The sequence below is a fragment of the Cyprinodon tularosa genome, unplaced genomic scaffold (genome assembly GCF_016077235.1).
Source record: "Cyprinodon tularosa strain WSP-4 unplaced genomic scaffold, ASM1607723v1 ctg264, whole genome shotgun sequence".
Taxonomy (NCBI): domain Eukaryota; kingdom Metazoa; phylum Chordata; class Actinopteri; order Cyprinodontiformes; family Cyprinodontidae; genus Cyprinodon; species Cyprinodon tularosa.
This window is the reverse complement of record NW_024038968.1, coordinates 898,246-924,945: the sequence shown is the minus strand read 5'-3', so window position 1 is coordinate 924,945 and position 26,700 is coordinate 898,246. Positions and strand designations below refer to the sequence as shown.

The 26,700-nt window shown below is 49.6% G+C and overlaps 1 protein-coding gene across 1 annotated transcript in view; it reads right to left on the bottom strand.

The window, feature by feature from the left end:
* Positions 1-25,620, bottom strand: part of phf2 (PHD finger protein 2) — a gene marked incomplete at its 3' end in the record, with an annotated part of 52,815 nt that extends 27,195 nt beyond the window's left edge. The window contains exons 1-4 of the mRNA XM_038289158.1: positions 25,293-25,620; positions 9,458-9,543; positions 9,228-9,342; positions 7,725-7,885 (exon numbers count right to left, since the gene is read on the bottom strand). Of these exons, the coding sequence (XP_038145086.1) occupies positions 7,725-7,885; positions 9,228-9,342; positions 9,458-9,543; positions 25,293-25,390 (460 nt within the window). The remainder of the gene's footprint in view (positions 1-7,724; positions 7,886-9,227; positions 9,343-9,457; positions 9,544-25,292) is intronic.
* Between the last annotated feature and the right edge of the window lie 1,080 nt (positions 25,621-26,700).

Sequence of the window (26,700 nt, the reverse complement as noted above, 5' to 3'; positions counted from 1 at the left end):
CCCTGAGGCAGATGAAATGTGTCCTATTCGCTCCGTCGTTCACAGGTCGTCTCTCCGTCACGCCGCCCGCACATCTGGGCTGATTGGTTTAAAGCCAACGCCATGAATGGGAGATGAAATCCACCCAATGCTTCCTGTTTCACAGGAACTGGCAGGCAGGAAGTCGCCCATAGTTATAGAGGCCCCTCCCCCTTCACCCCGCCGGACGAGCCGAGGTAGGAAAAGAAAAGCTCCAGAAATGGAATCAGAAGGAAGCCCCACCCACTTTCAGAGCTCATCAGGTGAGACGTTCACAGCAGAGCCCACAGTGGGAGGAGCAGGTGAGACGTTCACAGCAGAGCCCACAGTGGGAGGAGCAGGTGAGACGTTCACAGCAGAGCCCACAGTGGGAGGAGCAGGTGAGACGTTCACAGCAGAGCCCACAGTAGGAGGAGCAGGTGAGACGTTCACAGCAGAGCCCACAGTGGGAGGAGCAGGTGAGACGTTCACGGCAGAGCCCACAGTGGGAGGAGCAGGTGAGACGTTCACGGCAGAGCCCACAGTGGGAGGAGCAGGTGAGACGTTCACGGCAGAGCCCACAGTGGGAGGAGCAGGTGAGACGTTCACAGCAGAGCCCACAGTGGGAGGAGCAGGTGAGACGTTCACGGCAGAGCCCACAGTGGGAGGAGCAGGTGAGACGTTCACAGCAGAGCCCACAGTGGGAGGAGCAGGTGAGACGTTCACAGCAGAGCCCACAGTGGGAGGAGCAGGTGAGACGTTCACAGCAGAGCCCACAGTGGGAGGAGCAGGTGAGACGTTCACAGCAGAGCCCACAGTGGGAGGAGCAGGTGAGACGTTCACAGCAGAGCCCACAGTGGGAGGAGCAGGTGAGACGTTCACAGCAGAGCCCACAGTAGGGAGGAGCAGGTGAGACGTTCACAGCAGAGCCCACAGTGGGAGGAGCAGGTGAGACGTTCACGGCAGAGCCCACAGTGGGAGGAGCAGGTGAGACGTTCACCGGCAGAGCCCACAGTGGGAGGAGCAGGTGAGACGTTCACAGGCAGAGCCCACAGTGGGAGGAGCAGGTGAGACGTTCACAGGCAGAGCCCACAGTGGGAGGAGCAGGTGAGACGTTCACAGCAGAGCCCACAGTGGGAGGAGCAGGTGAGACGTTCACAGCAGAGCCCACAGTGGGAGGAGCAGGTGAGACGTTCACAGCAGAGCCCACAGTGGGAGGAGCAGGTGAGACGTTCACAGCAGAGCCCACAGTGGGAGGAGCAGGTGAGACGTTCACAGCAGAGCCCACAGTGGGAGGAGCAGGTGAGACGTTCACAGCAGAGCCCACAGTGGGAGGAGCAGGTGAGACGTTCACGGCAGAGCCCACAGTGGGAGGAGCAGGTGAGACGTTCACGGCAGAGCCCACAGTGGGAGGAGCAGGTGAGACGTTCACAGCAGAGCCCACAGTGGGAGGAGCAGGTGAGACGTTCACAGCAGAGCCCACAGTGGGAGGAGCAGGTGAGACGTTCACGGCAGAGCCCACAGTGGGAGGAGCAGGTGAGACGTTCACTGCAGAGCCCACAGTGGGAGGAGCAGGTGAGACGTTCACAGCAGAGCCCACAGTGGGAGGAGCAGGTGAGACGTTCACAGGCAGAGCCCACAGTGGGAGGAGCAGGTGAGACGTTCACAGGCAGAGCCCACAGTGGGAGGAGCAGGTGAGACGTTCACGCAGAGCCCACAGTGGGAGGAGCAGGTGAGACGTTCACGGCAGAGCCCACAGTGGGAGGAGCAGGTGAGACGTTCACAGCAGAGCCCACAGTGGGAGGAGCAGGTGAGACGTTCACGGCAGAGCCCACTGTGGGAGGAAGCAGGTGAGACGTTCACTGCAGAGCCCCACAGTTGGAGGGAGCAGGTGAGACGTTCACAGCAGAGCCCACAGTGGGAGAGCAGGTGAGACGTTCACGGCAGAGCCCACAGTGGGAGGAGCAGTGAGACGTTCCAGCAGAAAGCCCACAGTAGGAGGAGCAGGTGAGACGTTCACTGCAGAGCCCACAGTGGGGGAGGACAGGAGAGATCGTTCACAGGCAGAGCCCACAGTGGAGGAGCAGGTGAGACGTTCACAGCAGAGCCCACAGTGGGAGGAGCAGGTGAGACGTTCACAGGCAGAGCCCACAGTGGGAGGAGCAGGTGAGACGTTCACAGCAGAAGCCCACAGTGGAGGAGCAGGTGAGACGTTCACAGCAGAGCCCACAGTGGAGGAGCAGGTGAGACGTTCACAGCAGAGCCCACAGTGGGAGTGACAGGTGAGACGTTCACAGCAGAGCCCACAGTGGGAGGAAGCAGGTGAGACGTTCACAGCAGAGCCCACAGTGGGAGGAGCAGGTGAGACGTTCACGGCAGAGCCCACAGTAGGAGGAGCAGGTGAGACGTTCACGGCAGAGCCCACAGTGGGAGGAGCAGGTGAGACGTTCACGGCAGAGCCCACAGTGGAGGGAGCAGGTGAGACGTTCACAGCAGAGCCCACAGTGGGAGGAGCAGGTGAGACGTTCACAGCAGAGCCCACAGTGGGAGGAGCAGGTGAGACGTTCACGGCAGAGCCCACAGTGGGAGGAGCAGGTGAGACGTTCACGGCAGAGCCCACAGTGGGAGGAGCAGGTGAGACGTTCACAGCAGAGCCCACAGTGGGAGGAGCAGGTGAGACGTTCACAGCAGAGCCCACAGTGGGAGGAGCAGGTGAGACGTTCACGGCAGAGCCCACAGTGGGAGGAGCAGGTGAGACGTTCACGGCAGAGCCCACAGTAGGAGGAGCAGGTGAGACGTTCACAGCAGAGCCCACAGTGGGAGGAGCAGGTGAGACGTTCACAGCAGAGCCCACAGTGGGAGGAACAGGTGAGACGTTCACAGCAGAGCCCACAGTGGGAGGAGCAGGTGAGACGTTCACAGCAGAGCCCACAGTGGGAGGAACAGGTGAGACGTTCACAGCAGAGCCCACAGTGGGAGGAGCAGGTGAGACGTTCACGGCAGAGCCCACAGTGGGAGGAGCAGGTGAGACGTTCACAGCAGAGCCCGCAGTGGGAGGAGCAGGTGAGACGTTCACAGCAGAGCCCACAGTGGGAGGAGCAGGTGAGACGTTCACGGCAGAGCCCACAGTGGGAGGAGCAGGTGAGACGTTCACAGCAGAGCCCACAGTGGGAGGAGCAGGTGAGACGTTCACGGCAGAGCCCACAGTGGGAGGAGCAGGTGAGACGTTCACAGCAGAGCCCACAGTGGGAGGAGCAGGTGAGACGTTCACGGCAGAGCCCACAGTGGGAGGAGCAGGTGAGACGTTCACGGCAGAGCCCACAGTGGGAGGAGCAGGTGAGACGTTCACGGCAGAGCCCACAGTGGGAGGAGCAGGTGAGACGTTCACGGCAGAGCCCACAGTGGGAGGAGCAGGTGAGACGTTCACAGCAGAGCCCACAGTGGGAGGAGCAGGTGAGACGTTCACAGCAGAGCCCACAGTGGGAGGAGCAGGTGAGACGTTCACAGCAGAGCCCACAGTGGGAGGAGCAGGTGAGACGTTCACAGCAGAGCCCACAGTGGGAGGAGCAGGTGAGACGTTCACAGCAGAGCCCACAGTAGGAGGAGCAGGTGAGACGTTCACGGCAGAGCCCACAGTAGGAGGAGCAGGTGAGACGTTCACAGCAGAGCCCACAGTGGGAGGAGCAGGTGAGACGTTCACGGCAGAGCCCACAGTGGGAGGAGCAGGTGAGACGTTCACGGCAGAGCCCACAGTAGGAGGAGCAGGTGAGACGTTCACGGCAGAGCCCACAGTGGGAGGAGCAGGTGAGACGTTCACGGCAGAGCCCACAGTAGGAGGAGCAGGTGAGACGTTCACGGCAGAGCCCACAGTGGGAGGAGCAGGTGAGACGTTCACGGCAGAGCCCACAGTGGGAGGAGCAGGTGAGACGTTCACGGCAGAGCCCACAGTAGGAGGAGCAGGTGAGACGTTCACGGCAGAGCCCACAGTAGGAGGAGCAGGTGAGACGTTCACAGCAGAGCCCACAGTGGGAGGAGCAGGTCAGACGTTCACGGCAGAGCCCACAGTAGGAGGAGCAGGTGAGACGTTCACGGCAGAGCCCACAGTGGGAGGAGCAGGTGAGACGTTCACGGCAGAGCCCACAGTGGGAGGAGCAGGTGAGACGTTCACGGCAGAGCCCACAGTAGGAGGAGCAGGTGAGACGTTCACGGCAGAGCCCACAGTAGGAGGAGCAGGTGAGACGTTCACGGCAGAGCCCACAGTGGGAGGAGCAGGTGAGACGTTCACAGCAGAGCCCACAGTGGGAGGAGCAGGTGAGACGTTCACAGCAGAGCCCACAGTAGGAGGAGCAGGTGAGACGTTCACGGCAGAGCCCACAGTGGGAGGAGCAGGTGAGACGTTCACGGCAGAGCCCACAGTAGGAGGAGCAGGTGAGACGTTCACGGCAGAGCCCACAGTAGGAGGAGCAGGTGAGACGTTCACAGCAGAGCCCACAGTGGGAGGAGCAGGTCAGACGTTCACGGCAGAGCCCACAGTGGGAGGAGCAGGTGAGACGTTCACGGCAGAGCCCACAGTGGGAGGAGCAGGTGAGACGTTCACGGCAGAGCCCACAGTGGGAGGAGCAGGTGAGACGTTCACGGCAGAGCCCACAGTAGGAGGAGCAGGTGAGACGTTCACGGCAGAGCCCACAGTGGGAGGAGCAGGTGAGACGTTCACAGCAGAGCCCACAGTGGGAGGAGCAGGTGAGACGTTCACGGCAGAGCCCACAGTAGGAGGAGCAGGTGAGACGTTCACAGCAGAGCCCACAGTGGGAGGAGCAGGTGAGACGTTCACAGCAGAGCCCACAGTAGGAGGAGCAGGTGAGACGTTCACAGCAGAGCCCACAGTAGGAGGAGCAGGTGAGACGTTCACGGCAGAGCCCACAGTGGGAGGAGCAGGTGAGACGTTCACGGCAGAGCCCACAGTAGGAGGAGCAGGTGAGACGTTCACAGCAGAGCCCACAGTGGGAGGAGCAGGTGAGACGTTCACGGCAGAGCCCACAGTAGGAGGAGCAGGTGAGACGTTCACGGCAGAGCCCACAGTGGGAGGAGCAGGTGAGACGTTCACAGCAGAGCCCACAGTGGGAGGAGCAGGTGAGACGTTCACAGCAGAGCCCACAGTGGGAGGAGCAGGTGAGACGTTCACGGCAGAGCCCACAGTGGGAGGAGCAGGTGAGACGTTCACGGCAGAGCCCACAGTGGGAGGAGCAGGTGAGACGTTCACAGCAGAGCCCACAGTAGGAGGAGCAGGTGAGACGTTCACGGCAGAGCCCACAGTGGGAGGAGCAGGTGAGACGTTCACAGCAGAGCCCACAGTGGAGGAGCAGGTGAGACGTTCACAGCAGAGCCCACAGTGGGAGGAGCAGGTGAGACGTTCACAGCAGAGCCCACAGTGGGAGGAGCAGGTGAGACGTTCACAGCAGAGCCCACAGTGGGAGGAGCAGGTGAGACGTTCACAGCAGAGCCCACAGTGGGAGGAGCAGGTGAGACGTTCACAGCAGAGCCCACAGTGGGAGGAGCAGGTGAGACGTTCACGGCAGAGCCCACAGTAGGAGGAGCAGGTGAGACGTTCACAGCAGAGCCCACAGTGGGAGGAGCAGGTGAGACGTTCACAGCAGAGCCCACAGTGGGAGGAGCAGGTGAGACGTTCACGAGCAGAGCCCACAGTGGGAGGAGCAGGTGAGACGTTCACAGCAGAGCCCACAGTGGGAGGAGCAGGTGAGACGTTCACAGCAGAGCCCACAGTGGGAGGAGCAGGTGAGACGTTCACAGCAGAGCCCACAGTGGGAGGAGCAGGTGAGACGTTCACAGCAGAGCCCACAGTAGGAGGAGCAGGTGAGACGTTCACAGCAGAGCCCACAGTGGGAGGAGCAGGTGAGACGTTCACAGCAGAGCCCACAGTGGGAGGAGCAGGTGAGACGTTCACGGCAGAGCCCACAGTGGGAGGAGCAGGTGAGACGTTCACAGCAGAGCCCACAGTGGGAGGAGCAGGTGAGACGTTCACAGCAGAGCCCACAGTGGGAGGAGCAGGTGAGACGTTCACAGCAGAGCCCACAGTGGGAGGAGCAGGTGAGACGTTCACGGCAGAGCCCACAGTGGGAGGAGCAGGTGAGACGTTCACGGCAGAGCCCACAGTGGGAGGAGCAGGTGAGACGTTCACAGCAGAGCCCACAGTGGGAGGAGCAGGTGAGACGTTCACAGGCAGAGCCCACAGTGGGAGGAGCAGGTGAGACGTTCACAGCAGAGCCCACAGTGGGAGGAGCAGGTGAGACGTTCACAGCAGAGCCCACAGTGGGAGGAGCAGGTGAGACGTTCACGGCAGAGCCCACAGTGGGAGGAGCAGGTGAGACGTTCACGGCAGAGCCCACAGTAGGAGGAGCAGGTGAGACGTTCACGGCAGAGCCCACAGTGGGAGGAGCAGGTGAGACGTTCACAGCAGAGCCCACAGTGGGAGGAGCAGGTGAGACGTTCACGGCAGAGCCCACAGTGGGAGGAGCAGGTGAGACGTTCACGGCAGAGCCCACAGTGGGAGGAGCAGGTGAGACGTTCACGGCAGAGCCCACAGTGGGAGGAGCAGGTGAGACGTTCACGGCAGAGCCCACAGTGGGAGGAGCAGGTGAGACGTTCACAGCAGAGCCCACAGTGGGAGGAGCAGGTGAGACGTTCACGGCAGAGCCCACAGTGGGAGGAGCAGGTGAGACGTTCACGGCAGAGCCCACAGTGGGAGGAGCAGGTGAGACGTTCACAGCAGAGCCCACAGTAGGAGGAGCAGGTGAGACGTTCACAGCAGAGCCCACAGTGGGAGGAGCAGGTGAGACGTTCACGGCAGAGCCCACAGTAGGAGGAGCAGGTGAGACGTTCACAGCAGAGCCCACAGTAGGAGGAGCAGGTGAGACGTTCACGGCAGAGCCCACAGTGGGAGGAGCAGGTGAGACGTTCACGGCAGAGCCCACAGTAGGAGGAGCAGGTGAGACGTTCACAGCAGAGCCCACAGTGGGAGGAGCAGGTGAGACGTTCACGGCAGAGCCCACAGTGGGAGGAGCAGGTGAGACGTTCACAGCAGAGCCCACAGTGGGAGGAGCAGGTGAGACGTTCACAGCAGAGCCCACAGTGGGAGGAGCAGGTGAGACGTTCACAGCAGAGCCCACAGTGGGAGGAGCAGGTGAGACGTTCACAGCAGAGCCCACAGTGGGAGGAGCTGCGTTTCTGTTAGTATCCTCCATAGTAACATGGTGGGGAGGTCACAGTGTAACAGGTGCTGGGCCCCAAGGAGCCGCTGCCTCCCCAGGAGCAGACGTGTGGTTTTCTGACCCTGGAAAGGTGGGGATGTCCTCCTCCTTACCTGCCTCTGTTTCGCCCTGGTACTGAAACATGATGTTCTGATCCACCTCCTCTGGCTCCTGGACAGAAACACCAATGTTCCTAAAAACCCTCCTGACCTAAAGCTAGCTTACGTCATGTTTCTCCTGAAGGCTCCCTTCCCAGTTCTCCCAGTTAAAGGGACAGAGGATGACACAGCAGGCCATCCTGGACAATCATGGACGTCCACGTCTAATAAGACTGGAGCAGAAGGGTCAGGGTGGTCCAGGAACTCCCAGGAGAGGCTGCTAGCTGGACAGTTAGCCTACTCCACTACAGCAACTATCAGCTGCTGGTTTTAACATGTTTCAGGGTTTAATTCAGCTTCCTACCAACGTAGTTCTCCACGTCACTGATGTAGAAGGTGGGGGCGGGCATGGACAGGCCCAGGCCATCCTTCTTCTGAACCATGATGGGTTCGTTGAAGCCGTTCTCCTCCAAGTAGTCCATGGACAGCTGGCTGCCGCTCAGCTTCACCACGATGTCGTCGGCACTAAGTGGAAAGAAGGAGCAGAGAGTGTCCATCAGCCTCAAAGGTAGAAAATAGCGCCCCCGAGTGGAAGTACCTGATGCTGCCACACCTTCTCATTCATAGGCCTAAATATTCACACCCCTTCAGCTGGTCCAGGATTGGCCCAGTTACTAAAACACAGACCTGCAGGGATTTTACTGGGATTCGATGTGATGGCTGCTGGTGAGGATGGTGGAAAAGGCAGATGGTCTAAACATCTAGATCTAGGATCTTCTTCTCAGACACCCTGTCTACTTTTAAGGCTAGGCTTAAAACTTTCCTTTTTGATAAAGCTTCTAGTTAGAGTGGCTCAGGTTATCCTGATCTATCTCTATAGCTCTGCTGCTATAGGCTTAGACTGCTGGAGGACATAGGGACCCCTTTTTCATCATTCTGCTTCATTCTATCTCTATTCTCCCACTCTGCAGAATCTGTTAGTTCAATCTCTAACGTTCTGCTCTCTCTGCTTTTTCTCATAGTAGCTTCATCTGGTCTGTTCCTGTTTGGCTGTGACTCCATCCTGGAGAGAAATATCAGCTGTGCTGCTGCCATCAACACCTTTGTTTCTAGATGTTGGAGCTTGGCCTGTTTTCCAGTGTAGTCCTGTTTCTCTGACTGGATGTACTGTCCTTATTCCTGTTTCTGTTGACATGAAAACTTGTCCGATGAACTGTTTCTTTCACACACAGAGCCTCCTGTGGAGCTAGCTTGATGATCTGGTTAATCTGGATCTATAAAGTGACTTGAGATGACATGATGTGAATTGGAGCTACATAAATAAACTGAACCGAAATCTGCAGAACAAGCTGCCCTCAATCTCCTCATCAGTACCCAGAGTCCTGCTCTGTGTTCTATTCCTCAATCGAAACCCAACGCTTCTGGTTCCAGACTCAGAGGTTCTGTAGAGAACATCAGAGAAGAACCAGCACTGTTAAGAGCAGTGCTTCAGCACTCTGGACAGAGAACATTGAAGATGGACAGGGTTAAATTGATGGACAATCCTGGAGGAGAAGAACACGTTAGAGATTCCAGAAGATTAGAGACCTTCTAGCAGATAGGTTAAATGAAGAACACAGAAGGAATCAGAATGGCCTAGTCCAAGTCCAGATGGACACTGAACGACATCCTGCATCCAGGCTGACTGAGCTTTAGATGTTCACAGAAGGTCTGTCTCCTGAAATCCTTCAGTTTAAGGACTTCCGGAGGAGGACTCTGAAGCACCAATGAGGGTCTCAGTCATGAGGAGGATTGTCCTGAGTCTGAGGTTGCCGGTTCAAGTACTCCCCTGCCTGACCGGAGCTCAGAGGGATGAAGGCGACTGTACCTGGGGAAGGTCCGGCTCCGCAGCTCCTTGATGAAAACCTGGCTGCCGTTCTGAACCGCTCGGATGTCTGCGCTTTGCCCGGTGTCATATTTGCTCCAGTTCTTTTTCTTTTTCACTGAAAGAGTCAGAAACGGTTGTTAATAAGCTAAGAAAGGACAGTGGTTGGTCTTCAAACCGTTCAGCTTTGGATTCAGCTGAAACGGCGGCTGAACCGGACCACCGTCACTCACAGGTAGATTTGCCATGGGTCTTCTCGCAGTTGGGGCAATGGTAGATATCGATGTCCGGAGCGTCGTCTTCATCAACCCCAACACAGCTGAAAGCAGAAGCAAAGCACTGTTAAACAACGCAGCAGAACCGTTTGTGACGGCTGAGGAAAAAGGGGCGGAGCTACAACAGTAAAGACGTTCAGATCAAATGGGGGGGTAGGATGGCGATGACTTTTTAATATAAGCAGTTAAAGAAAAATGCTCGGATTAAAAGGAAGTTAAAGCCTAAGAGAAAAATGGATGCTAGCAAGGCGGAGGTCCTGGAGGTCAGAGGGAAGTCAGACAGGTTATACTTAGGGCCCCAGCCAGGGGCCCCTGATGCTTGTCGTCATGGGGACCAATCTAAGTCGTACTGCTGGTGAGATTTGACTGTAGCTGCTATGATTTAAGCTTCCCAGGTGTCTCCATTGCACATTTACACTACCCCCAACCCCCCAGGCTGCCAACTGACCTTCCACTTTATTCAGATACGTTTTTACAACAACAGCGCGGTGTTTTATAGAGCCGACAGGCAGAGGCGTCAGAGGTCGCCACAGCAGGATGGTTTCATGATGCTGCATCAGAAACAAAGCCACTGCAGCTTAGAGCTAGGATGATCTGCAGAATCATCGCAGTTTAATCATTTCTCTGCAATTTTCAAATAGCTGCCATTATGTTTGGTCATATTACATTTAAAAAGAATAAGTAGCTAAAATTATCTCTCCAGCCCTTTAGCTGGCGGTAATATGCTCAAAGTTGGTTCTAAACCACACAGACGGGAAGAGAGATGCAGCTAGGATGCAACTTCATGCATTTAGAATTAATCATTTCTTGACGAAACTGTAAAGTTCTGCAACAAAGGACTCTGGAGAAGCAAGGTCATTAAAAACTGAAACATTTACATGATTTTGGTTAATCCAAAGAAACATCTAAAGAAAATCACAAAACCGGCTTCCCTGAGCAAGACCCTTAACCCCACACTGCTTCACAGGCGGCGCTCCAAAGGTTTGCTCCATCAGAGGAACGCTGTCATGTTACGGATTCTACCTGTTCTGAAGGCAGCAGTTACTGATCAATCAACCAATCTAAGGCTGACTGATCTTATCCATCATTGACAGCTCTCAGGTTTCTCTTCTGTCAAGATCTTTTCAGAAAATGAAAGGATTCATGTAGACCTGAAACAATCAGATTATTCAATGATTGAAATAATTATCAACTAATGGATTAATCATTAACTGGAGTATAGAGACTGTAAAACCTGCCTTTAGCTGACAGAGTGACCCAATTAGAGTTGGAATTATACCAAGATTGTAAAAATTTCTGGTGTTTTAGATAAAAAAAAAAACAATCTGCTGTATAATCCAGAACTCAAGCGAAAAAGTTTTAGTTTCACATGGTTTCATTTTGTAGAAAAAATCTTCTTTAAGGAACATTGACTACCTGATTATTTATCATTAATCTAAAAAAACAATCAACAGATTAATCGATTTGTAATATAATGCCGTCCCTTATTCATGTTTTTTAAATATGATAAATAAAAAGAAAAGAGACATCCTTATATTTGATCTATTTAATGGTCCAGCTGTTTAAAATCTGACTGAAAGAACTAAACTTAGTGAGATTAACAGGAACCGTGAAACAGGAAGTTCTAAAAATAATGCATTTACTGCATCATAGTTACTTTAACACATTTGTTGTATATCCTACCCTGCTAATATGAAACGATTGTGTTAAAGTAACTAAATATGGTTAAGTGCCAAAAACGGTTGGATTATTTTCTTCAGTGTGACTAACAGACGGGTGTCCCTGGTTGCCCGGATTCGCTGTCAGAAGGAGAACCTTCCTGTTTCCTCCGTCCAGCATCATCTTTCCCATCATCCTCTCCTTCTGATCAGAGAACTGGAGGAGTTTATCCAGATTTAGGTTCACTAACAGAGGAGGTTCATCCTGGATCTTGGGATCCATGAAGGACATCATCTGGATCCATTCATGGTTCTGTTCTAACTATGGTTTTACTTCTATTAGAGTAAAGGCTCAGATTAAGACAGAACTATGGCGCCCTCCAGTGGCCGATGTTAACGTTACAATAACAAATGTGGATGTCATCAATGAAAAGCATGGAGCTCATTTTATTCCTTTATTTTATTTTAACCCATTAATCAGCAGTTAACCATGAGTTATTATTTCTTTACGTCCCTGGATGGATTTCAGGAAAAGATGATAAAGTTCCTGAAACTTTGTAAAGTAATATTAGAGTGAAAACGGTGTTTATGCGAGGTCATGGATAGTGTAATATATTATTAATCACATTTTTTCCACTGTTTCCACAGCAATGGGAAATATTTGGGCCCCAAATGGACCCTCCCTCAAACCAGGGAGAGAAGGACCCTTTTATCGGCCACATGGGAAGGAGACCAGGAACCGGGAATGCTCCAAATCGCTCTACTAACCCAAGATAAACTTTTAAGATGTTTTTAGGCCAGAATGGAGATTTTACTGAATCTAAAACAGAGAGCTGTTGTTTTAGCCCAGAGCTGAGGATGTCCTGCAGAGTACACTGAACTCCAAGCCTTTCCAGTCTACCGGATTATTCTCCTCATCAGATTAGCGCTCTCTAAATGATCAGCTGCTGGAGAGAATGGCTGCTAAACTGGCCACACAAAGTTTCACTCTGCTTTAAATTAAAGTCTTTCAACCAGAGAAAACTATTTATAAAATTAAATTAAGATAAGGAGGAAAATTTCCTGAAATCTAATATCTGAACTAGACATATATAAAAAAGAGAGGATCCGTCCTGCTGGACTGGACTGGAACGGTGGGAGGGGCAGGCTGTTAACCAGCAATACCTACAGGTTTACATGGTACGCCCTGCTTATGGGACGTACGGCTTTGGTACGCTCTAATTTAGACCTAGACAACTTTTACTGTCATTTTCTATACACAGTATATACTAAACAACATTTAGGACAGCTTTCAGACAGTAAATGAACATTTCCATTCCGTAAAGTGCAGCAGTGATCAAAGGTAAACAGAGTGGGACAAAAAACGTATCAATCTGGAAGTTCAGAGCATTAATATCTATGATGCAGATATGCAGCAGTCTGGTTTGGTGTTATCAGTGTGATGCAGGATCTGGGACATGATTTAGATCAGGGGTAACCAATTAAAAATCAGCCGGATCCGAATAAAATCATCAACCAGTAAAGATCCGGAGACATTTTTAATGATCCGTTACTTTAAACAGAATTTATCACAGGTGTTTATGCATCCATGTTATACATTGAATTGTTAAATTAAAAAATATAAAAAAAAAAATAGAAAAATCATTTTAAAATCTAAAGTGTTTTTTTTTTAAGTATAGAAAAGCAATCTTTCAGTTTGGTTTATAGACAATTTCCTGATTCCCATATTTTCTCAAACAGCTGAACTGATGGTTTGTTATTTTCTTTCTTTTTTCTGTCTTAATGTTGGCAGTGGGCTTTAGGCTGCCCTGCAAGGCTTTAAACCTGGGTTTAACCGGAGACTAAGCCATTCTCAAGCACATATCAAGGTGCTCATTTTTATCCATATTTATTTTTTATCCTGTTCATGGTGGAGAATCCTGCTTCACAGCAGCAGGTTGAACCAAACATCCTCTAAATGATCAGGCTCCGCTCCGGTCCGGCCAGGTCAAGATTCGCTATTGCAATCTCACCAAACAGGAAAAAGAACCGCAAGAAGATCTGGTTTGTCAAATTAAAATATAGTAACAACAGATCGGTGACTACAAATTAGAGCAAAATTCTTCTATATTTCAAAAAACTAACGCAGTTTATTTAAAAGATTGGATGCAAACTATTGGTTCTTCAACAGACCAGGAAGCAGATTTCTCATCTCCATTAGAAACATCTGCTGGATGCTGATGGGGAGTTTTTTAATAAGTCATATTGAACTAATTGTGTATTTCTGCATGTTTTGCTCCTAAGAAATTTAATGATAATATCGCAATCCTCTGCTCGAGCTCTGAGGATAAGTCGGAGCACAGCAAGAGGAGAGGAACAGCGGAGGCTGCAGGCTTTGCTTTGCAGGAGGTCTGGATGCTGCGGGACGGAGCGGAGACGGAGGATGTAGGATTTCAGGGTAACAGGAGAAGTGAAGTTAGACACTGTCGTCAGACAACATGCGGTAATTTATAAATGATTGAAATCAGGTTGGGTCCGGATTAGCCAGCAGGTGGGTCCAGATCCGCACCGCGGTCCTCTAATCTGTGACCTCTGATTTAGAGTTTTCTTATCAGTTCATCAGTGTGATGGCGGTGGGGAAGAAGCTGCTGCAGAACCTGCTGGTCCTGCATTGAATGCTGGGAAGCCTCTTCCCAGAGGGCAGCAGGGAGAACAGTCCATGGTGGGGGTCTGTTATTGATGGAAAATGTAAAATCCCTACAGAAGATTTCATTGAGGTTAACAGGCGCTGTTTTACTAACAGGTTAGCGTCGAACTTTGAAAAGTTTACAAGAACTCACTGGCTGCCTGATAACTACAGGATTATTTTTGGAGGGTTTTTTGTTCTTTGGGACGATGCTGTCTGTTAGTGAGGCGTTCATGAGGCGTCATGAAGCGTTTCACATTCATACAAACTGTTCTGATACTGTGTCACTGAATACTGACACCTGCTGGACATTTAAAATCACTACAGGTAGCTTCTTCAACAGACTATACTGACACCTATTGATGACCTAAAATATGATTTTACGCTATTTTTCGCGATAATGGATTATTTCATATCTATAATTTGATTTGAAAAAAATGTTTGATACTTTTAGATACAATCTGTAAATGTGAACATAAAATGGGAAAATGTAAGTGAAGAAGGATGTTTTTGTGGAGTAGGATTTATTTATTTACATTTCTTTCAACAGAACTGATAAGGTGTGAATTTGTGGAAAATGAAGAGAGGAAAAAAAACCACAGAGATCAGCCTCCAGCTTCTACAAGAGAAATCAGGTGAGAAAAGTGACTTGCGTAAAATGTTGTGTTAAAGATTGTAACATTGAATTATTAATCCCTGGTTTCAAACTGGAATTACTGGGAATCTCCAGCAATATAAATTTTTAGTAAGGTATCAATTTAAAACTCTTATTTTCTTTCTTATTGTTCCTACTAGATTCTATTTATTTTGTGTGTGTGTGTATTTAAAAGGATTTAATTCCAACTCTGAAAGTTAACATTTCCAAGACCAGCAGGGATTATAATCCAGATTAGCCCCGCCCCCATGCCTGTTGTTTCCTTCCAGGAAGGACGACTGTCATTTAACGTGACAAATCTTGCCCAGCCCGCTACGCGCAGGGCCTGATCCACCACTATGAGGTATTCCTAGATAAAAGCCCGACTAACATTTGGAAAATATACTGAGATACACTATATTGCCAAAAGTATTTGCTCACCTGCCTTGACTCACATATGAGCTTAAGTGACATCCCGTTCCTAATCCATAGGGTTCAATATGACGTCGGTCCACCCTTTGCAGCTAGAACAGCTTCAACTCTTCTGGGAAGGCTGTCCACAAGGTTTAGGAGTGTGTTTATGGGAATTTTTGACCATTCTTCCAGAAGCGCATTTGTGAGGTTGCACACTGATGTTGGACGAGAAGGCCTGGCTCTCAGTCTCCGCTCTAATTCATCCCAAAGGTGTTCTATCGGGTTGAGGTCAGGACTCTGTGCAGGCCAGTCAAGTTCATCCACACCAGACTCTGTCATCCATGTCTTTATGGACCTTGCTTTGTGCACTGGTGCACAGTCATGTTGGAAGAGGAAGGGGCCAGCTCCAAACTGTTCCCACAAAGTTGGGAGCATGGCATTGTCCAAAATGTCTTGGGATGCTGAAGCATTCAGAGTTCCTTTCACTGGAACTAAGGGGCCAAGCCCAGCTCCTGAAAAACAACCCCACACCATAATCCCCCCTCCAACAAACTTTACACTTGGCACAATGCAGTCAGACAAGTACCGTTCTCCTGGCAACCGCCAAACCCAGACCCGTCCATCAGATTGCCAGATGGAGAAGCGCGATTCGTCACTCCAGAGAACGCGTCTCCACTGCTCTAGAGTCCAGTGGCGGCGTGCTTTACACCACCGCATCCGACGCTTTGCATTGCACTTGGTGATGTATGGCTTGGATGCAGCTGCTCGACCATGGAAACCCATTCCATGAAGCTCTCTGCGCACTGTTCTTGAGCTAATCTGAAGGCCACATGAAGTTTGGAGGTCTGTAGTGATTGACTCTGCAGAAAGTTGGCGACCTCTTCGCACTATGCGCGTCAGCATCCGCTGACCCCGCTCCGTCAGTTTACGTGGCCTACCACTTCGTGGCTGAGTTGCTGTCGTTCCCAAACACTTCCATTTTCTTATAATACAGCTGACAGTTGACTGTGGAATATTTAGGAGCGAGGAAATTTCACGACTGGATTTGTTGCACAGGTGGCATCCTATCACAGTTCCACGCTGGAATTCACTGAGCTCCTGAGAGCGACCCATTCTTTCACAAATGTTTGTAAAAACAGTCTGCATGCCTAGGTGCTTGAATTTATACACCTGTGGCCATGGAAGTGATTGGAACACCTGATTCCAATAATTTGGATGGGTGAGCAAATACTTTTGGCAATATAGTGTACATGAAAATGGAACGACCAAGTTTCATCTTTAGTAGTAAGTTTAAATTCGAGTTTCTGATTGTCTGAATTAACCTCTGAAACATATTTTCCCTAAAAATGATCTAATGTCTTCCTGATGAAATTTGCACCACTAGTCAAGCTCACATCCCTCCCATCATCAGGACTAAAGTAGAGTTGGATCCACCAAGGTGGACACCTTATGAGATATTCCTAGATAACAGCCTGCTAGGGAGCCATAGCTGTTCACCTTCTTTCCTTCAGTCACCAACAGGCTTGCTGCCAACCATTGGTCTGAAACACCATGACGGGAGAGGCTGCCGGTTCGGGTAGCGGTGCTAGCAGTAGCTGGTCCATGGTTTACTCCAGCTAAGCTAGCTGATGGGTTAAAGACAGCGACGTCTAGCAGAAGTCTGAACGTGCCGTACTGTGGTATTAGTGGAGCCTGTGATGCCGCTCTGCCTGCTAGCGCTGCACACTAACCGGGTTTCATCACATTCTCCAGAACTTTGAGGGAAAAAGCAAAGAAAACGCGGATTAGAGGTGTTTCTATCTGCTTAGGAGGGAAATATCCAGGTGATTAAAACCGTCAGAGGGTAAGGTTACCCTAGGCTGTAGTAAAGAGGAAGCTAAGGTAACTAGCTGTTGCAGACAGGTTTGAATGACTATGTTGAAATCAGGCCGAGTGTGCTAACTTTTTCATGTCATCCAGTAGAAGCAATGCCATGTTGATAGAGAGAAGAGTGATTCTAAACGTGTTCTTCACACCAAATATGAAACGTGAAAAGCTCCAACAACATGCAGTCTGTAGGTTGTTGGTTTCTCCTCATCATGATGGAAACCAGACAAAGCTGCTGGCGTTCCTGGGTTCACCGGATTCCCAGAGACGGAAGCAGTATGGGGAATACCACCACTTTCTCCAAAGGCTGGGACTGGATGACCGTCGCTTCCAGCTGTACCTCCACCTATCCAGGACCTTTGGGGGACAAACCACTGAGACAACAATAAGAAGCTGAGACAACTTTCTGGAGCTCAATCAGGAGTAGCAGGACACAAGAACGAGAAGACCTGCAGAGAGAGAACCAGAACTCCTTCCGAAACTAAGGAACCACAGCGGGAGATCTGAGACGAACGCTGGGGAATCAGTGCACCACAGTGGGGAGAGAAGAGAGAAGAAGCACAGCTGTAGGCCTGGGAAACAGCGTCAGTGGGGAGAGGTTCCAGCTTGCCGGGGCTAGCTACAGAGGCTAACTGCAGAGGATCAGAGGAGCACAGTGGAAGATCGGATAAGACGATCAGGCAGACAGAACTCTGAAGGCGAGGTAGAGACTACCACCGCCTGGGAGGAGAACAGCTGGACATTTGAGAAGCCAGTCAGGAAGAGAGACTACGGCTGGCTGGAGCTAGCCTCCAGAGGCTAACTGGAGATGAGAGGAGTACGGCTTGCCTGGGAAGACAGCGGCAGAGTTGGGGAGAAAAGGCATCAGCTGGCTGGTATCAGCAGTGGGTGTAGGACGAAGAAACAGTCCTTCTAGGGCAAAATTAAAATGTCCTTTTCAAAAGCCACTTCATCCCACTTCATCCTTTGTCAACTTAATTCTATCTTCTATTTCTCTGCTGCCTCCTTCACAGCTATATCTAGCCCCCGATTGAATTTCACCACACAAATGTAAACAAAAGCTCGGGTTTTTCAAGGCACCCATTATATTTCACAAAATCGCACCATTTACCAGGCTAAATTCGCCACCTTTGCCTCGCTCAAGAGATGTATCTATGTATAGAGATAAGATGGGAATCCTTCACTCCAGCCTTCGGTGTGAACGCACCTTAAAGGAATAGTACACCCAAAACATGATTAGCCTTCATTTTCTACTCACCCCCATGCTGAACAACACTCTGGAGTACTTTTTTGATATCTCAAATGTATCTGGAGATCTGGGAGGCTTCTTGCTGTCTGCTGACATTCAAATAATGGAGGTCTATGGCGCCCGAGGCAGAAAGGTCCATAAAAGTCCACAAAAAACGTGTCAATATTCCTCCATACTGCTCGTCCAATGTATTCCAAGTGTCCTGAGTGGGTAGCGTCCATAATTTACTCGAAACGAAGTCATTCAGAATGTTTTTAGAGCATAAACAGTAGTGTATAGCATTTCCTGAAAGTGCGCGCGTGCGCGTTCATGACGCTACGGAAGCCGGCAGACCAAATCAGATGAAAGTGCGCATTCAGCGTCTGCTCTGCCGATAATGCAAGCGTAGAAGAAGAAATGTGCTGTTTACCTGTGCAAAGAAAGAAACAACGAAAGAAAAATGTCTGAGGACTTCAGTGTTGAGGAAGAGCATGAGTTCTTTGCCGAGCTGAATGCGCACTTTCGTCTGGTTTGGTCTGCCGCGGTTTCCGTAGCGTCGTGAGCTCGCAGGCGCGCGCTTTCAGGAAATCCTATACACTACTGTTTATGCTCTAAAAACATTCTAAATGACTTCGTTTCGAGTAAATTCTGGATGCTACCCACTCAGGACTCTTGGAATACATTGGACGAGCAGTATGGAGGAATATTGACACGTTTTTTGTGGACTTTTATGGACCTTTCTGCCTCGGGCGCCATAGACCTCCATTATTTGAATGTCAGCAGACAGCAAGAAGCCTCCCAGATCTCCAGATGCATTTGAGATATCAAAAAAGTACTCCAGAGTGTTGTTCAGCATGGGGGTGAGTAGAAAATGAAGGCTAATCATGTTTTGGGTGTACTATTCCTTTAAGGATGACACTCCGTCCTGCAGGAACAGATCATCCTTCATGGAGGTAAATGTTTGCGATGTCAGAAATTCACTAATAAATGTATTTCCATCTTCAGAGAAAAAAGTCCAAACCCAACCAATGCACTTTCTAAAGTTCATTCTAATCTTGCTTTTTGAATCAAGCTCTTCTAAGGAGATACTTCAACATGTTTCTAAAACCGTCTGCTGACAGCTGAGAGGAACAACCTTAGCTCAAAGTGTTCTAGTGAGCCCCAAACACACCTTTTTCTTCTTGGCTTTCAAACCCCCTCCCCCAAGCTGGAAAATTTGCACTCAAATTTTCAAATGTCAGCCAGGTTGAAGGTCTAACAAGAGTAATATGCTGAATTTCTTCCTCCAGCCTTTAGGAGGCGGTAATGCACCCACCAGAAGTCTTGCTTGGAAGGAACTGCCTGATTAACAGGCCGGGGTTCAATCAGAAACAGAACCAGATGGATGCGAGGAATGAAGCAGTGAGCAGATCGCCCCATGTCCCTTTAATGTTAGTTTATATCCTTGGTTCCAAACGCTGAGATCTCTTCACTAAAGTGAGGCTGCTGAACCTCTAGAACCAACCTTCTGCTGTTGCCGACACAGCATTTCAGGTAATCAGTTCTGTTGTTGCAAAGCAACAAAACCAACAGCCAAGTGCATTTTGGGCAATAACTGTTGATCTTTATCACGCCTCCCTCTCTGCTACAACAAAACTTTGGACTTGTTTAATGAAAATGTCAAGGACTCCTAAGTCTCTAGAGTAACACCTTCTCTTAGAAAATTTGATGAAAATCTGTTTTTTCTCTGCTCAGATTATAAGAGACAACCTGCATTCAAAAGAACTGTAAGGAGACAGTCAAGGGAAGCTGAAGAGGCCCTGCAAGGTGGTTCTGAGGCAACAGACTGGGATGCAGTGTGTCAGCCACATGGAGAGGACATCAATGCAATGACTATATCAACTTCTGTCAAAAGGTGAAGATCAGAGGAAGCAAGCAGACATAGAGGCAGAGGCTGGGAAACAAGCTCCAGCAGAACAATCTCAGAGATGAAGAAGATCCCAGGCTTCCAGCAGAAGGATGATCAGACAGAAGGAAGTCTGGACAGAGGCAATGAACTAAAAACCATTCAGCATCTTCATCTCCTTCCCACAGTCACATGGACATCCTGCCCTCCTCTGCTCTTCACTCTCCTGATTCTATTAGTTGATCAGAAGCATCTGCAGCGGCTGCACTGATGGGAAAGCGTCCTCCCGTCACTGATAAACAAACAGGTGATAGGATTAAATAAAAGCGCCCCTACATGTCCTCCACTTTCAGTTTATCTTTTTATCTTTTTCAAAACATGTGTAAGTATAAACCTTAACAATGAATCAGTGGAATATTTATTCCAAGTATTTTTTCATAATTGGCTTATGAGGCTCCTTAGATTGAGGCTGTTGTTAAGACTCCAGCTTCAAACTGAGCTGGGGATCCAAACTGGAGGTCTAGATCCACTTTCCTCCAAGGGATCGTTTGAGTTTCACACTGAGCAAGGGATTCATCTGCACCACAGTCCGTTCAAGTACCGCAGGAAATCTGAGTGGCAGTCAGTTTCTCCGTTCTCCTACAAACAACCGCATTCTGGGTAAACCCTCCACCGAATGAGACAAACCCTGGAACACCCCACACCGACTGGAGTCAAAGAGTCAACCACTTTTCTGGAAACGTGAGTCTGCAAACCATTTCTCCTCTTCAAGTTCGAGAATCAATTTTCCCACTGAACCTGAACTAACCGCAGTGTCTTCCCCTCACCTTTAACTTCCGGTGTAGCACTGTCCAGAGCAACACTGGAATCTCCACCAGCTTCTCAATAAACCTGTTAAACTTTTTCTCTGGTCTCTCTGTAAAGGTTTCTCTGCATGTGGGTCAGAGGATTTGATAAAATCATGACAGGAATTTGTTGTGATGAATGAAACACTGATGGATCTTATAAACAATCACATGCAAAACAATTCACAAAGAAGACATCTATGCAGCATCTGGCTCTGCCTGGTGGATGATTTAACACCTGAGCGTGGGAACATGTATCCTTATTAATGAGCGATTTGCTAATTACAGGTCCGCATATAACAAAAATAAATTCAATAAATCAACCAAGTTATTATTAATAGACATAACAAAACTAACATACATTTAATCAATATTGTTCATAGGACTCCAGAGGAGAGGTTATATTTATTTAATTCTTCCATTAATAAGCTGCATAATGCTAACGTGATGCTAACTGTCTGGTTCACCTGCAGACAGCTCAGTCCAGGCAAGGCGATGTTCGTCTCGAACGCACCAGCTAAAAATGGTACGGCAACACCTCAGCCTGCCTGAGGCTTCAAACATCTCAGAGTTTAGCTAAGGTTCTACGTCTGCAGGATAACACCCATAAAGGCTGCAGCCATGTCCACTGATAGAAGAGAATAAACACGGGTAGATATCCAGGCTGATAATTTTCTCTTTGCGTCAAAGATCAGAAAATAACTGTACTCACAAGGATCCTGAATCTTCACACTACATTGAATCAAACAATAAGGTACATGTCAGCCACAGCTGCTGTGGGGCAAGCTGCCCTACATTGGCTTCCTGTTAAATCCAGAATAGAATTTAAAATCCTCCTTCTCACATATAAAGCCTTAAATGGCCAAGCTCCATCTGATATCAGAGATCTGATTGTTCCTTATGTTCCTAACAGAGCACTTCGCTCTCAATCTGCAGGTTTACTAGTGGTTCATAGAACTTCTAAAAGTAGAATGGGAGGCAGATCTTTTAGTTCTCAGGCTCCTCTCCTGTGGAACCAACTACCAGTTTTAGTCTGTGAGGCAGACACCCTGTCTACTTTTAAGGCTAGGCTTAAAACTTTCCTTTTTGATAAAGCTTCTAGTTAGAGTGGCTCAGGTTATCCAGAGCTATCTCTATAGTTCTGCTGCTATAGGCTTAGACTGCTGGAGGACATAGGGACCCCTTTTTCCTCATTCTGCTTCATTCTATCTCTATTCTCCCACTCTGCAGAATCTGTTAGTTCAATCTCTAACGTTCTGCTCTCTCTGCTTTTTCTCATAGTAGCTTCATCTGGTCTGTTCCTGTTTGGCTGTGACTCCATCCTGGAGAGAAATATCAGCTGTGCTGCTGCCATCAACACCTTTGTTTCTAGATGTTGGAGCTTGGCCTGTTTTCCAGTGTAGTCCTGTTTCTCTGACTGTGACTAACTGGATGTGCTCTCTTCATCCTCTGACATGGGAGCTAGCTCGGAGCTCGTCTGCCTGGCTGTGTGTTTCCTGGACGGGGCCGCCTGTGGAGCTGGTTGACAGTTGCCTTTAGTATCTATGCTTCTTTTTCTATGTCTGCTTCTGTCTCCTTGAACCCCAGTGGGCCTCAGCAGATGGCCGCTCACACTGAGCCTGGTTCTGCTGGAGGTTTCTTCCTGTTCAAAGGGAGTTTTTCCTCTCCACTGTCGCTACAAGCATGCTTAGTGTGAGGGATTGCTGAACAGTCAATGAGTCGATGCAATCAGCTGGTTTTCCTTAGATAGAAAACTTTGAATCAATCTGACTGGATGATCTAGTTTAATTGTCTCTATAAAGTGACCTGAGATGACATGATGTGAATTGGAGCTATAGAAATAAACTGAATAGAATTCTTACCTATCGAAGGAATAAAGAAATCTAAGGAGACTTAAAAAGCCAGAGCGAAGTGCGCTGTATGGCAGAGGTAAGGATAAAACCTGTGAATGATTCCTCAGGTCTTATTTTTTATTTTTAATGGGACGCATGATGCTAATCAAACGGGACATTCAGAGTGCTGTGATTATTTTTACCAAAAGGGAACGAAAACAATGTTTTTCTACATTATATAACTATATCAATATGTAAATATATATATTTACATATATATATTTACATTAAAGTTAATTTGGGGGTAGAAAGATGGGACAGAGAGAGGACGCGTTTGAAGGAGTCTGAAACCCGGCGTACACTGTGATTTTTTTCTATCGTTGAACGCATCTGCTGCTCACACTGTGCGACTAATCGCAGTGTTTAGTTGTACAGTGTGAGTTCACAGCTCATGATCTATGTTTGGCCCGACGTTCTGATGCGATCTACCTGCTCACACTCTAAGACTAAAAAGCAGGTGGGACAGAGCTCCGCAGTGAGATGGAGCTGCTCATCTATCCTGAAGCCAAATAGAACGGGGATATGAAGCTTACTATAGTGAACCGCGCTGCCTTGGCAATTTGCGCAATTTTGTGCTGAAATTCCTAAATTGAAAAGGCGACGACGTATTTGGAAAAAGGACGTGGCTGCTGCGGTCCATCAATTTTGCAGACAGAGCTGCATTTAACTCATTGCATCTCCGCCACGCTGCTGTGTTTACATCTGAGAGGAAGAATAAAAAGAAGAATCCTTGGTTGCACCCTGAGCGATTTGCCTATGGCGGAATTTGATTTCCTCACGATTCCTGATCAGGTGATGGTCGTGAGAGGCTGATCGCCGCACGTAGCCCCCTACACGACTCACGACGCTCAATCAGGCTGAAAGTTTGGCCGATCGAAAGATTGTTGCATGACTGGAAAATTGCCCCGAAAATCGCACAGGGAACGCCGGGCTTTAGGAGGACTGGCAGCTTGGGACAACCTTCAGCGCGGCCCCTGGAAGGTCTCGGCCCCTGGAAGCATGCGGCCCCTGAATTTACAGTGGTGTCACACCTTCATCATGTTGCTGACTGGATATGATTTTGATCAGCAGTCCGTAAACCACCTGCTTATGAAAGGAACTCTACTCAGTGTTCCTCTGATGTAGTTAGTTTACATCAGAGGATGGAAACAACAAAGAAGGAACCAATCAGAGAGAACATAAAGTTCAACCAATCAGAGAGGAGAACAACCCGCCGAGTCCTGCAGCCTCCAGAGGTGTTTCCACACCCGGCTGCTGCTGCTGGACGTCCAGCGTCATCAGAGGGGAACCTCACACCCCCTAAACTAGAGGAACCTGAAACATGTCCAGTGTGTCGCAGTTAGCTTGTCGCAGGTATGACGCAGATACTTTTGATTTATTCCCAATATTGAAGCATGGTCTGCGCTGTTATTCCACGCCACAACGCCAGAGGGCCAATCAGGATCTAGCTAGGATTGTGGGTGTCCGTGTTTCGGTTTGACCAGCTTGTTTGTCATCTACAACTCCTCATCCAACGCGGGACGCCACACATTTTAACCATGAGTGTTCCCCAAAGACTGGCCGTAGCGCTGCGTGTTTTGGTTTCGGTCGCAAACCAACAGACCGTCGCACAGAGCTACAAACTAGCGTCCTGCCGGTGTGTGGGATAGAGTCCGAGGTGTGCCAGGCGCTGTGGACGGCACTACAGCCAGAGTTTCTGCCATTAGGTACCAAACAGGAAATACTCATAGTGTAGAGAGGATGTAGAACTGACCAATCAGAGGCCTCCTGTCTGCGCTCACCTACAGGTTTGGAGAGGAGGGGGGGGGGGGGTCTGGGTTAACACACGCAGACAGCCTGGTCTGTGAGCATAAACCAGCTTTAGATGCTTCATGGAGGTAAACAGGTCAGCCTCATTTTCTAGCTGATGGAGGGAAAGTACACATGGCTGCTGCCCCAAACTCACCTTCACCACGTGACAGCAGGTAGAACCAGCATCACCCTGCCCCCCCTCCCACGGGCACCCAGTGAAGAGTTTACATTCAGGCGCGTAAACCCTCCGCTCCGCAGGGCTGCTTGGCTCCAATAAAGCCGCTTTAAAGCGACCATCTGACGGGCTGGGGGCCACAGTCAGGGACGGGGGGTCACAGTCAGGGACAGGGGGCCAATAATGCCGTCTGATGGGGGGGGTTCTGCTCCTCTCCACAGCGGCCACACCAGCAGAGGGAACCGGCGGAGCCTCCGAGAACATGGCGGGGCAGGAAGGCTCCGCTCCGGGGCCCCTCCGCTCCGGGGCCCCTCGGCTCGGTCTCCGTTCTGCTTGAACAGCGACCGAACCGAGAGCTTCATGCGCGGCCGCGTTCAACGACAACATGGCCGATAAAATGTCCGGCAGCGGCGGGGAAAGGAGGTCCCGATTAGCGGAGGCTCCGCCGAGGCTTCCCCGCCGCTCAGCGCTTCTGGCCGGGGAGGAGGCAGAGTTTAGACCGGGGGAGCGGAGGATGTGAGCCGCAGTGTAACTGCTTTATTACCCAGTTATTAGTCGGTCCCAGGAATGTGTTTTGTTGTTTAAAATGTCCCAGCCCCGGTCGGCGGGCTCTAACTCCGCCTTCTTCTTCTCCTCCGAGCGGCCTCCGCTCAGATGGAGCGGAGCCACAAAGCTGCTGTCAAACGCAGGCTTCGCCATTTTGGTTTGTTCCCCAGAAAAGCAGAGCGGAGAGTCCTTACCTGCCGTGGAACCAGTCCTTACAGGCATCGCACTCGATCATAAACTGGGTCACGTCGTAAGGCAGCCTGCAGATGCAATAGACTGGTACCGTCGCCATGTTCCTTCCCTCCCAGCCAGAGTGGGGGGGCTGCAGGAGGAACAATATGATCCAATATGAGCAGAAAAAAAGCAGCCAGGGGCAGGATCAAGCTAGGCTGCCTGCCTGCTCCATCCACCCGCAGAGGCTGCCTGCTGCGGAGCGATGCTCGCTCCTCTAATGCATAGTTTGATGAATATTTCCACTCACTGGATGCCCCCTGCTGACTGCCTGCACGCGCTCACAGCGGAGTTACACGGAGCCCAGGACCATACGTCAGAGAGACTTCAAATCTGATGAATGAATTTTAGGATCAGTCTCAAGGGCAGGGATGGTTACTCTGAGGTTCCTCTTAAGTTCCTTTTAAGTTCCTCTGAGGATTCATTTTGAAGTTCCTCTAAGGTTCTCTGAGGTCCATTTTAAGTTCCTCTGAAGTTCCCCCGAGGTTGCTTTTAAGTTCCTCTGAAGTTCCTTTTAAGTTCCTCTGAGGGTCCTCTGAGGTTCCTTTTAAGTTCCTCTTAGGTTCCTCTGAAGTTGCTCTTAAGTTCCTTTGAGGTTCCCTTTAAGTTTCTCTTAAGTTCCAGTGAGGTTCCTTTTAAGTTCCTCTAAGGTTCCTCTTAAGTTCCTCCTAGGTTCCTCTGAGGTTCCTCTGAAGTTCCTATGAGGTTCCTTTTAAGTTCCTCTGAGGTTCTTTTTAAGTTCCTCTAAAGTTCCTCTGAGGTTCCTATTAAGTTCCTCTGAGGTTCCTTTTAAGTTTCTCTTAAGTTCCTCTGAGGTTACTCTGAAGTTCCTCTGAGGTTCCTCCCTCTTAAGTTCCTCTGATATTCCTCTGATGTTCTTCTGAGGTTCCTCTTAAGTTCCTCCTAGGTTCCTCTGAAGTTCCTTTTAAGTTCCTCTGAGGTTCTTTTTAAGTTCCTCTAAAGTTCCTCTGAGGTTCCTATTAAGTTCCTCTGAGGTTCCTATTAAGTTCCTCTGAGGTTCCTCCCTCTTAAGTTCCTCTGATATTCATCTGATGTTCCTCTTAAGTTCCTCTGAGGTTCCTCTGAAGTTCCTTTGAGGTTCCTATTAAGTTCCTCTGAGGTTCCTTTTAAGTTTCTCTTAAGTCCCTCTGAAGTTTAGCTTAGGTTCCTCTTAAGTTCCTCTGAGGTTCCTTTTAAGTTTCTCTTAAGTTCCTCTGAGGTTTGTTTTAAGTTTCTCTTAAGTTCCTCTGAGGTTCCTTTTAAGTTCCGCTGAAGTTTCTCTGCAAGAACTTCAACAAAATCCACAGGAAGCTCAGCTGGCTCAACAAATGGCACTAATACTGTCACATGTTATGTGACATACATTCATAC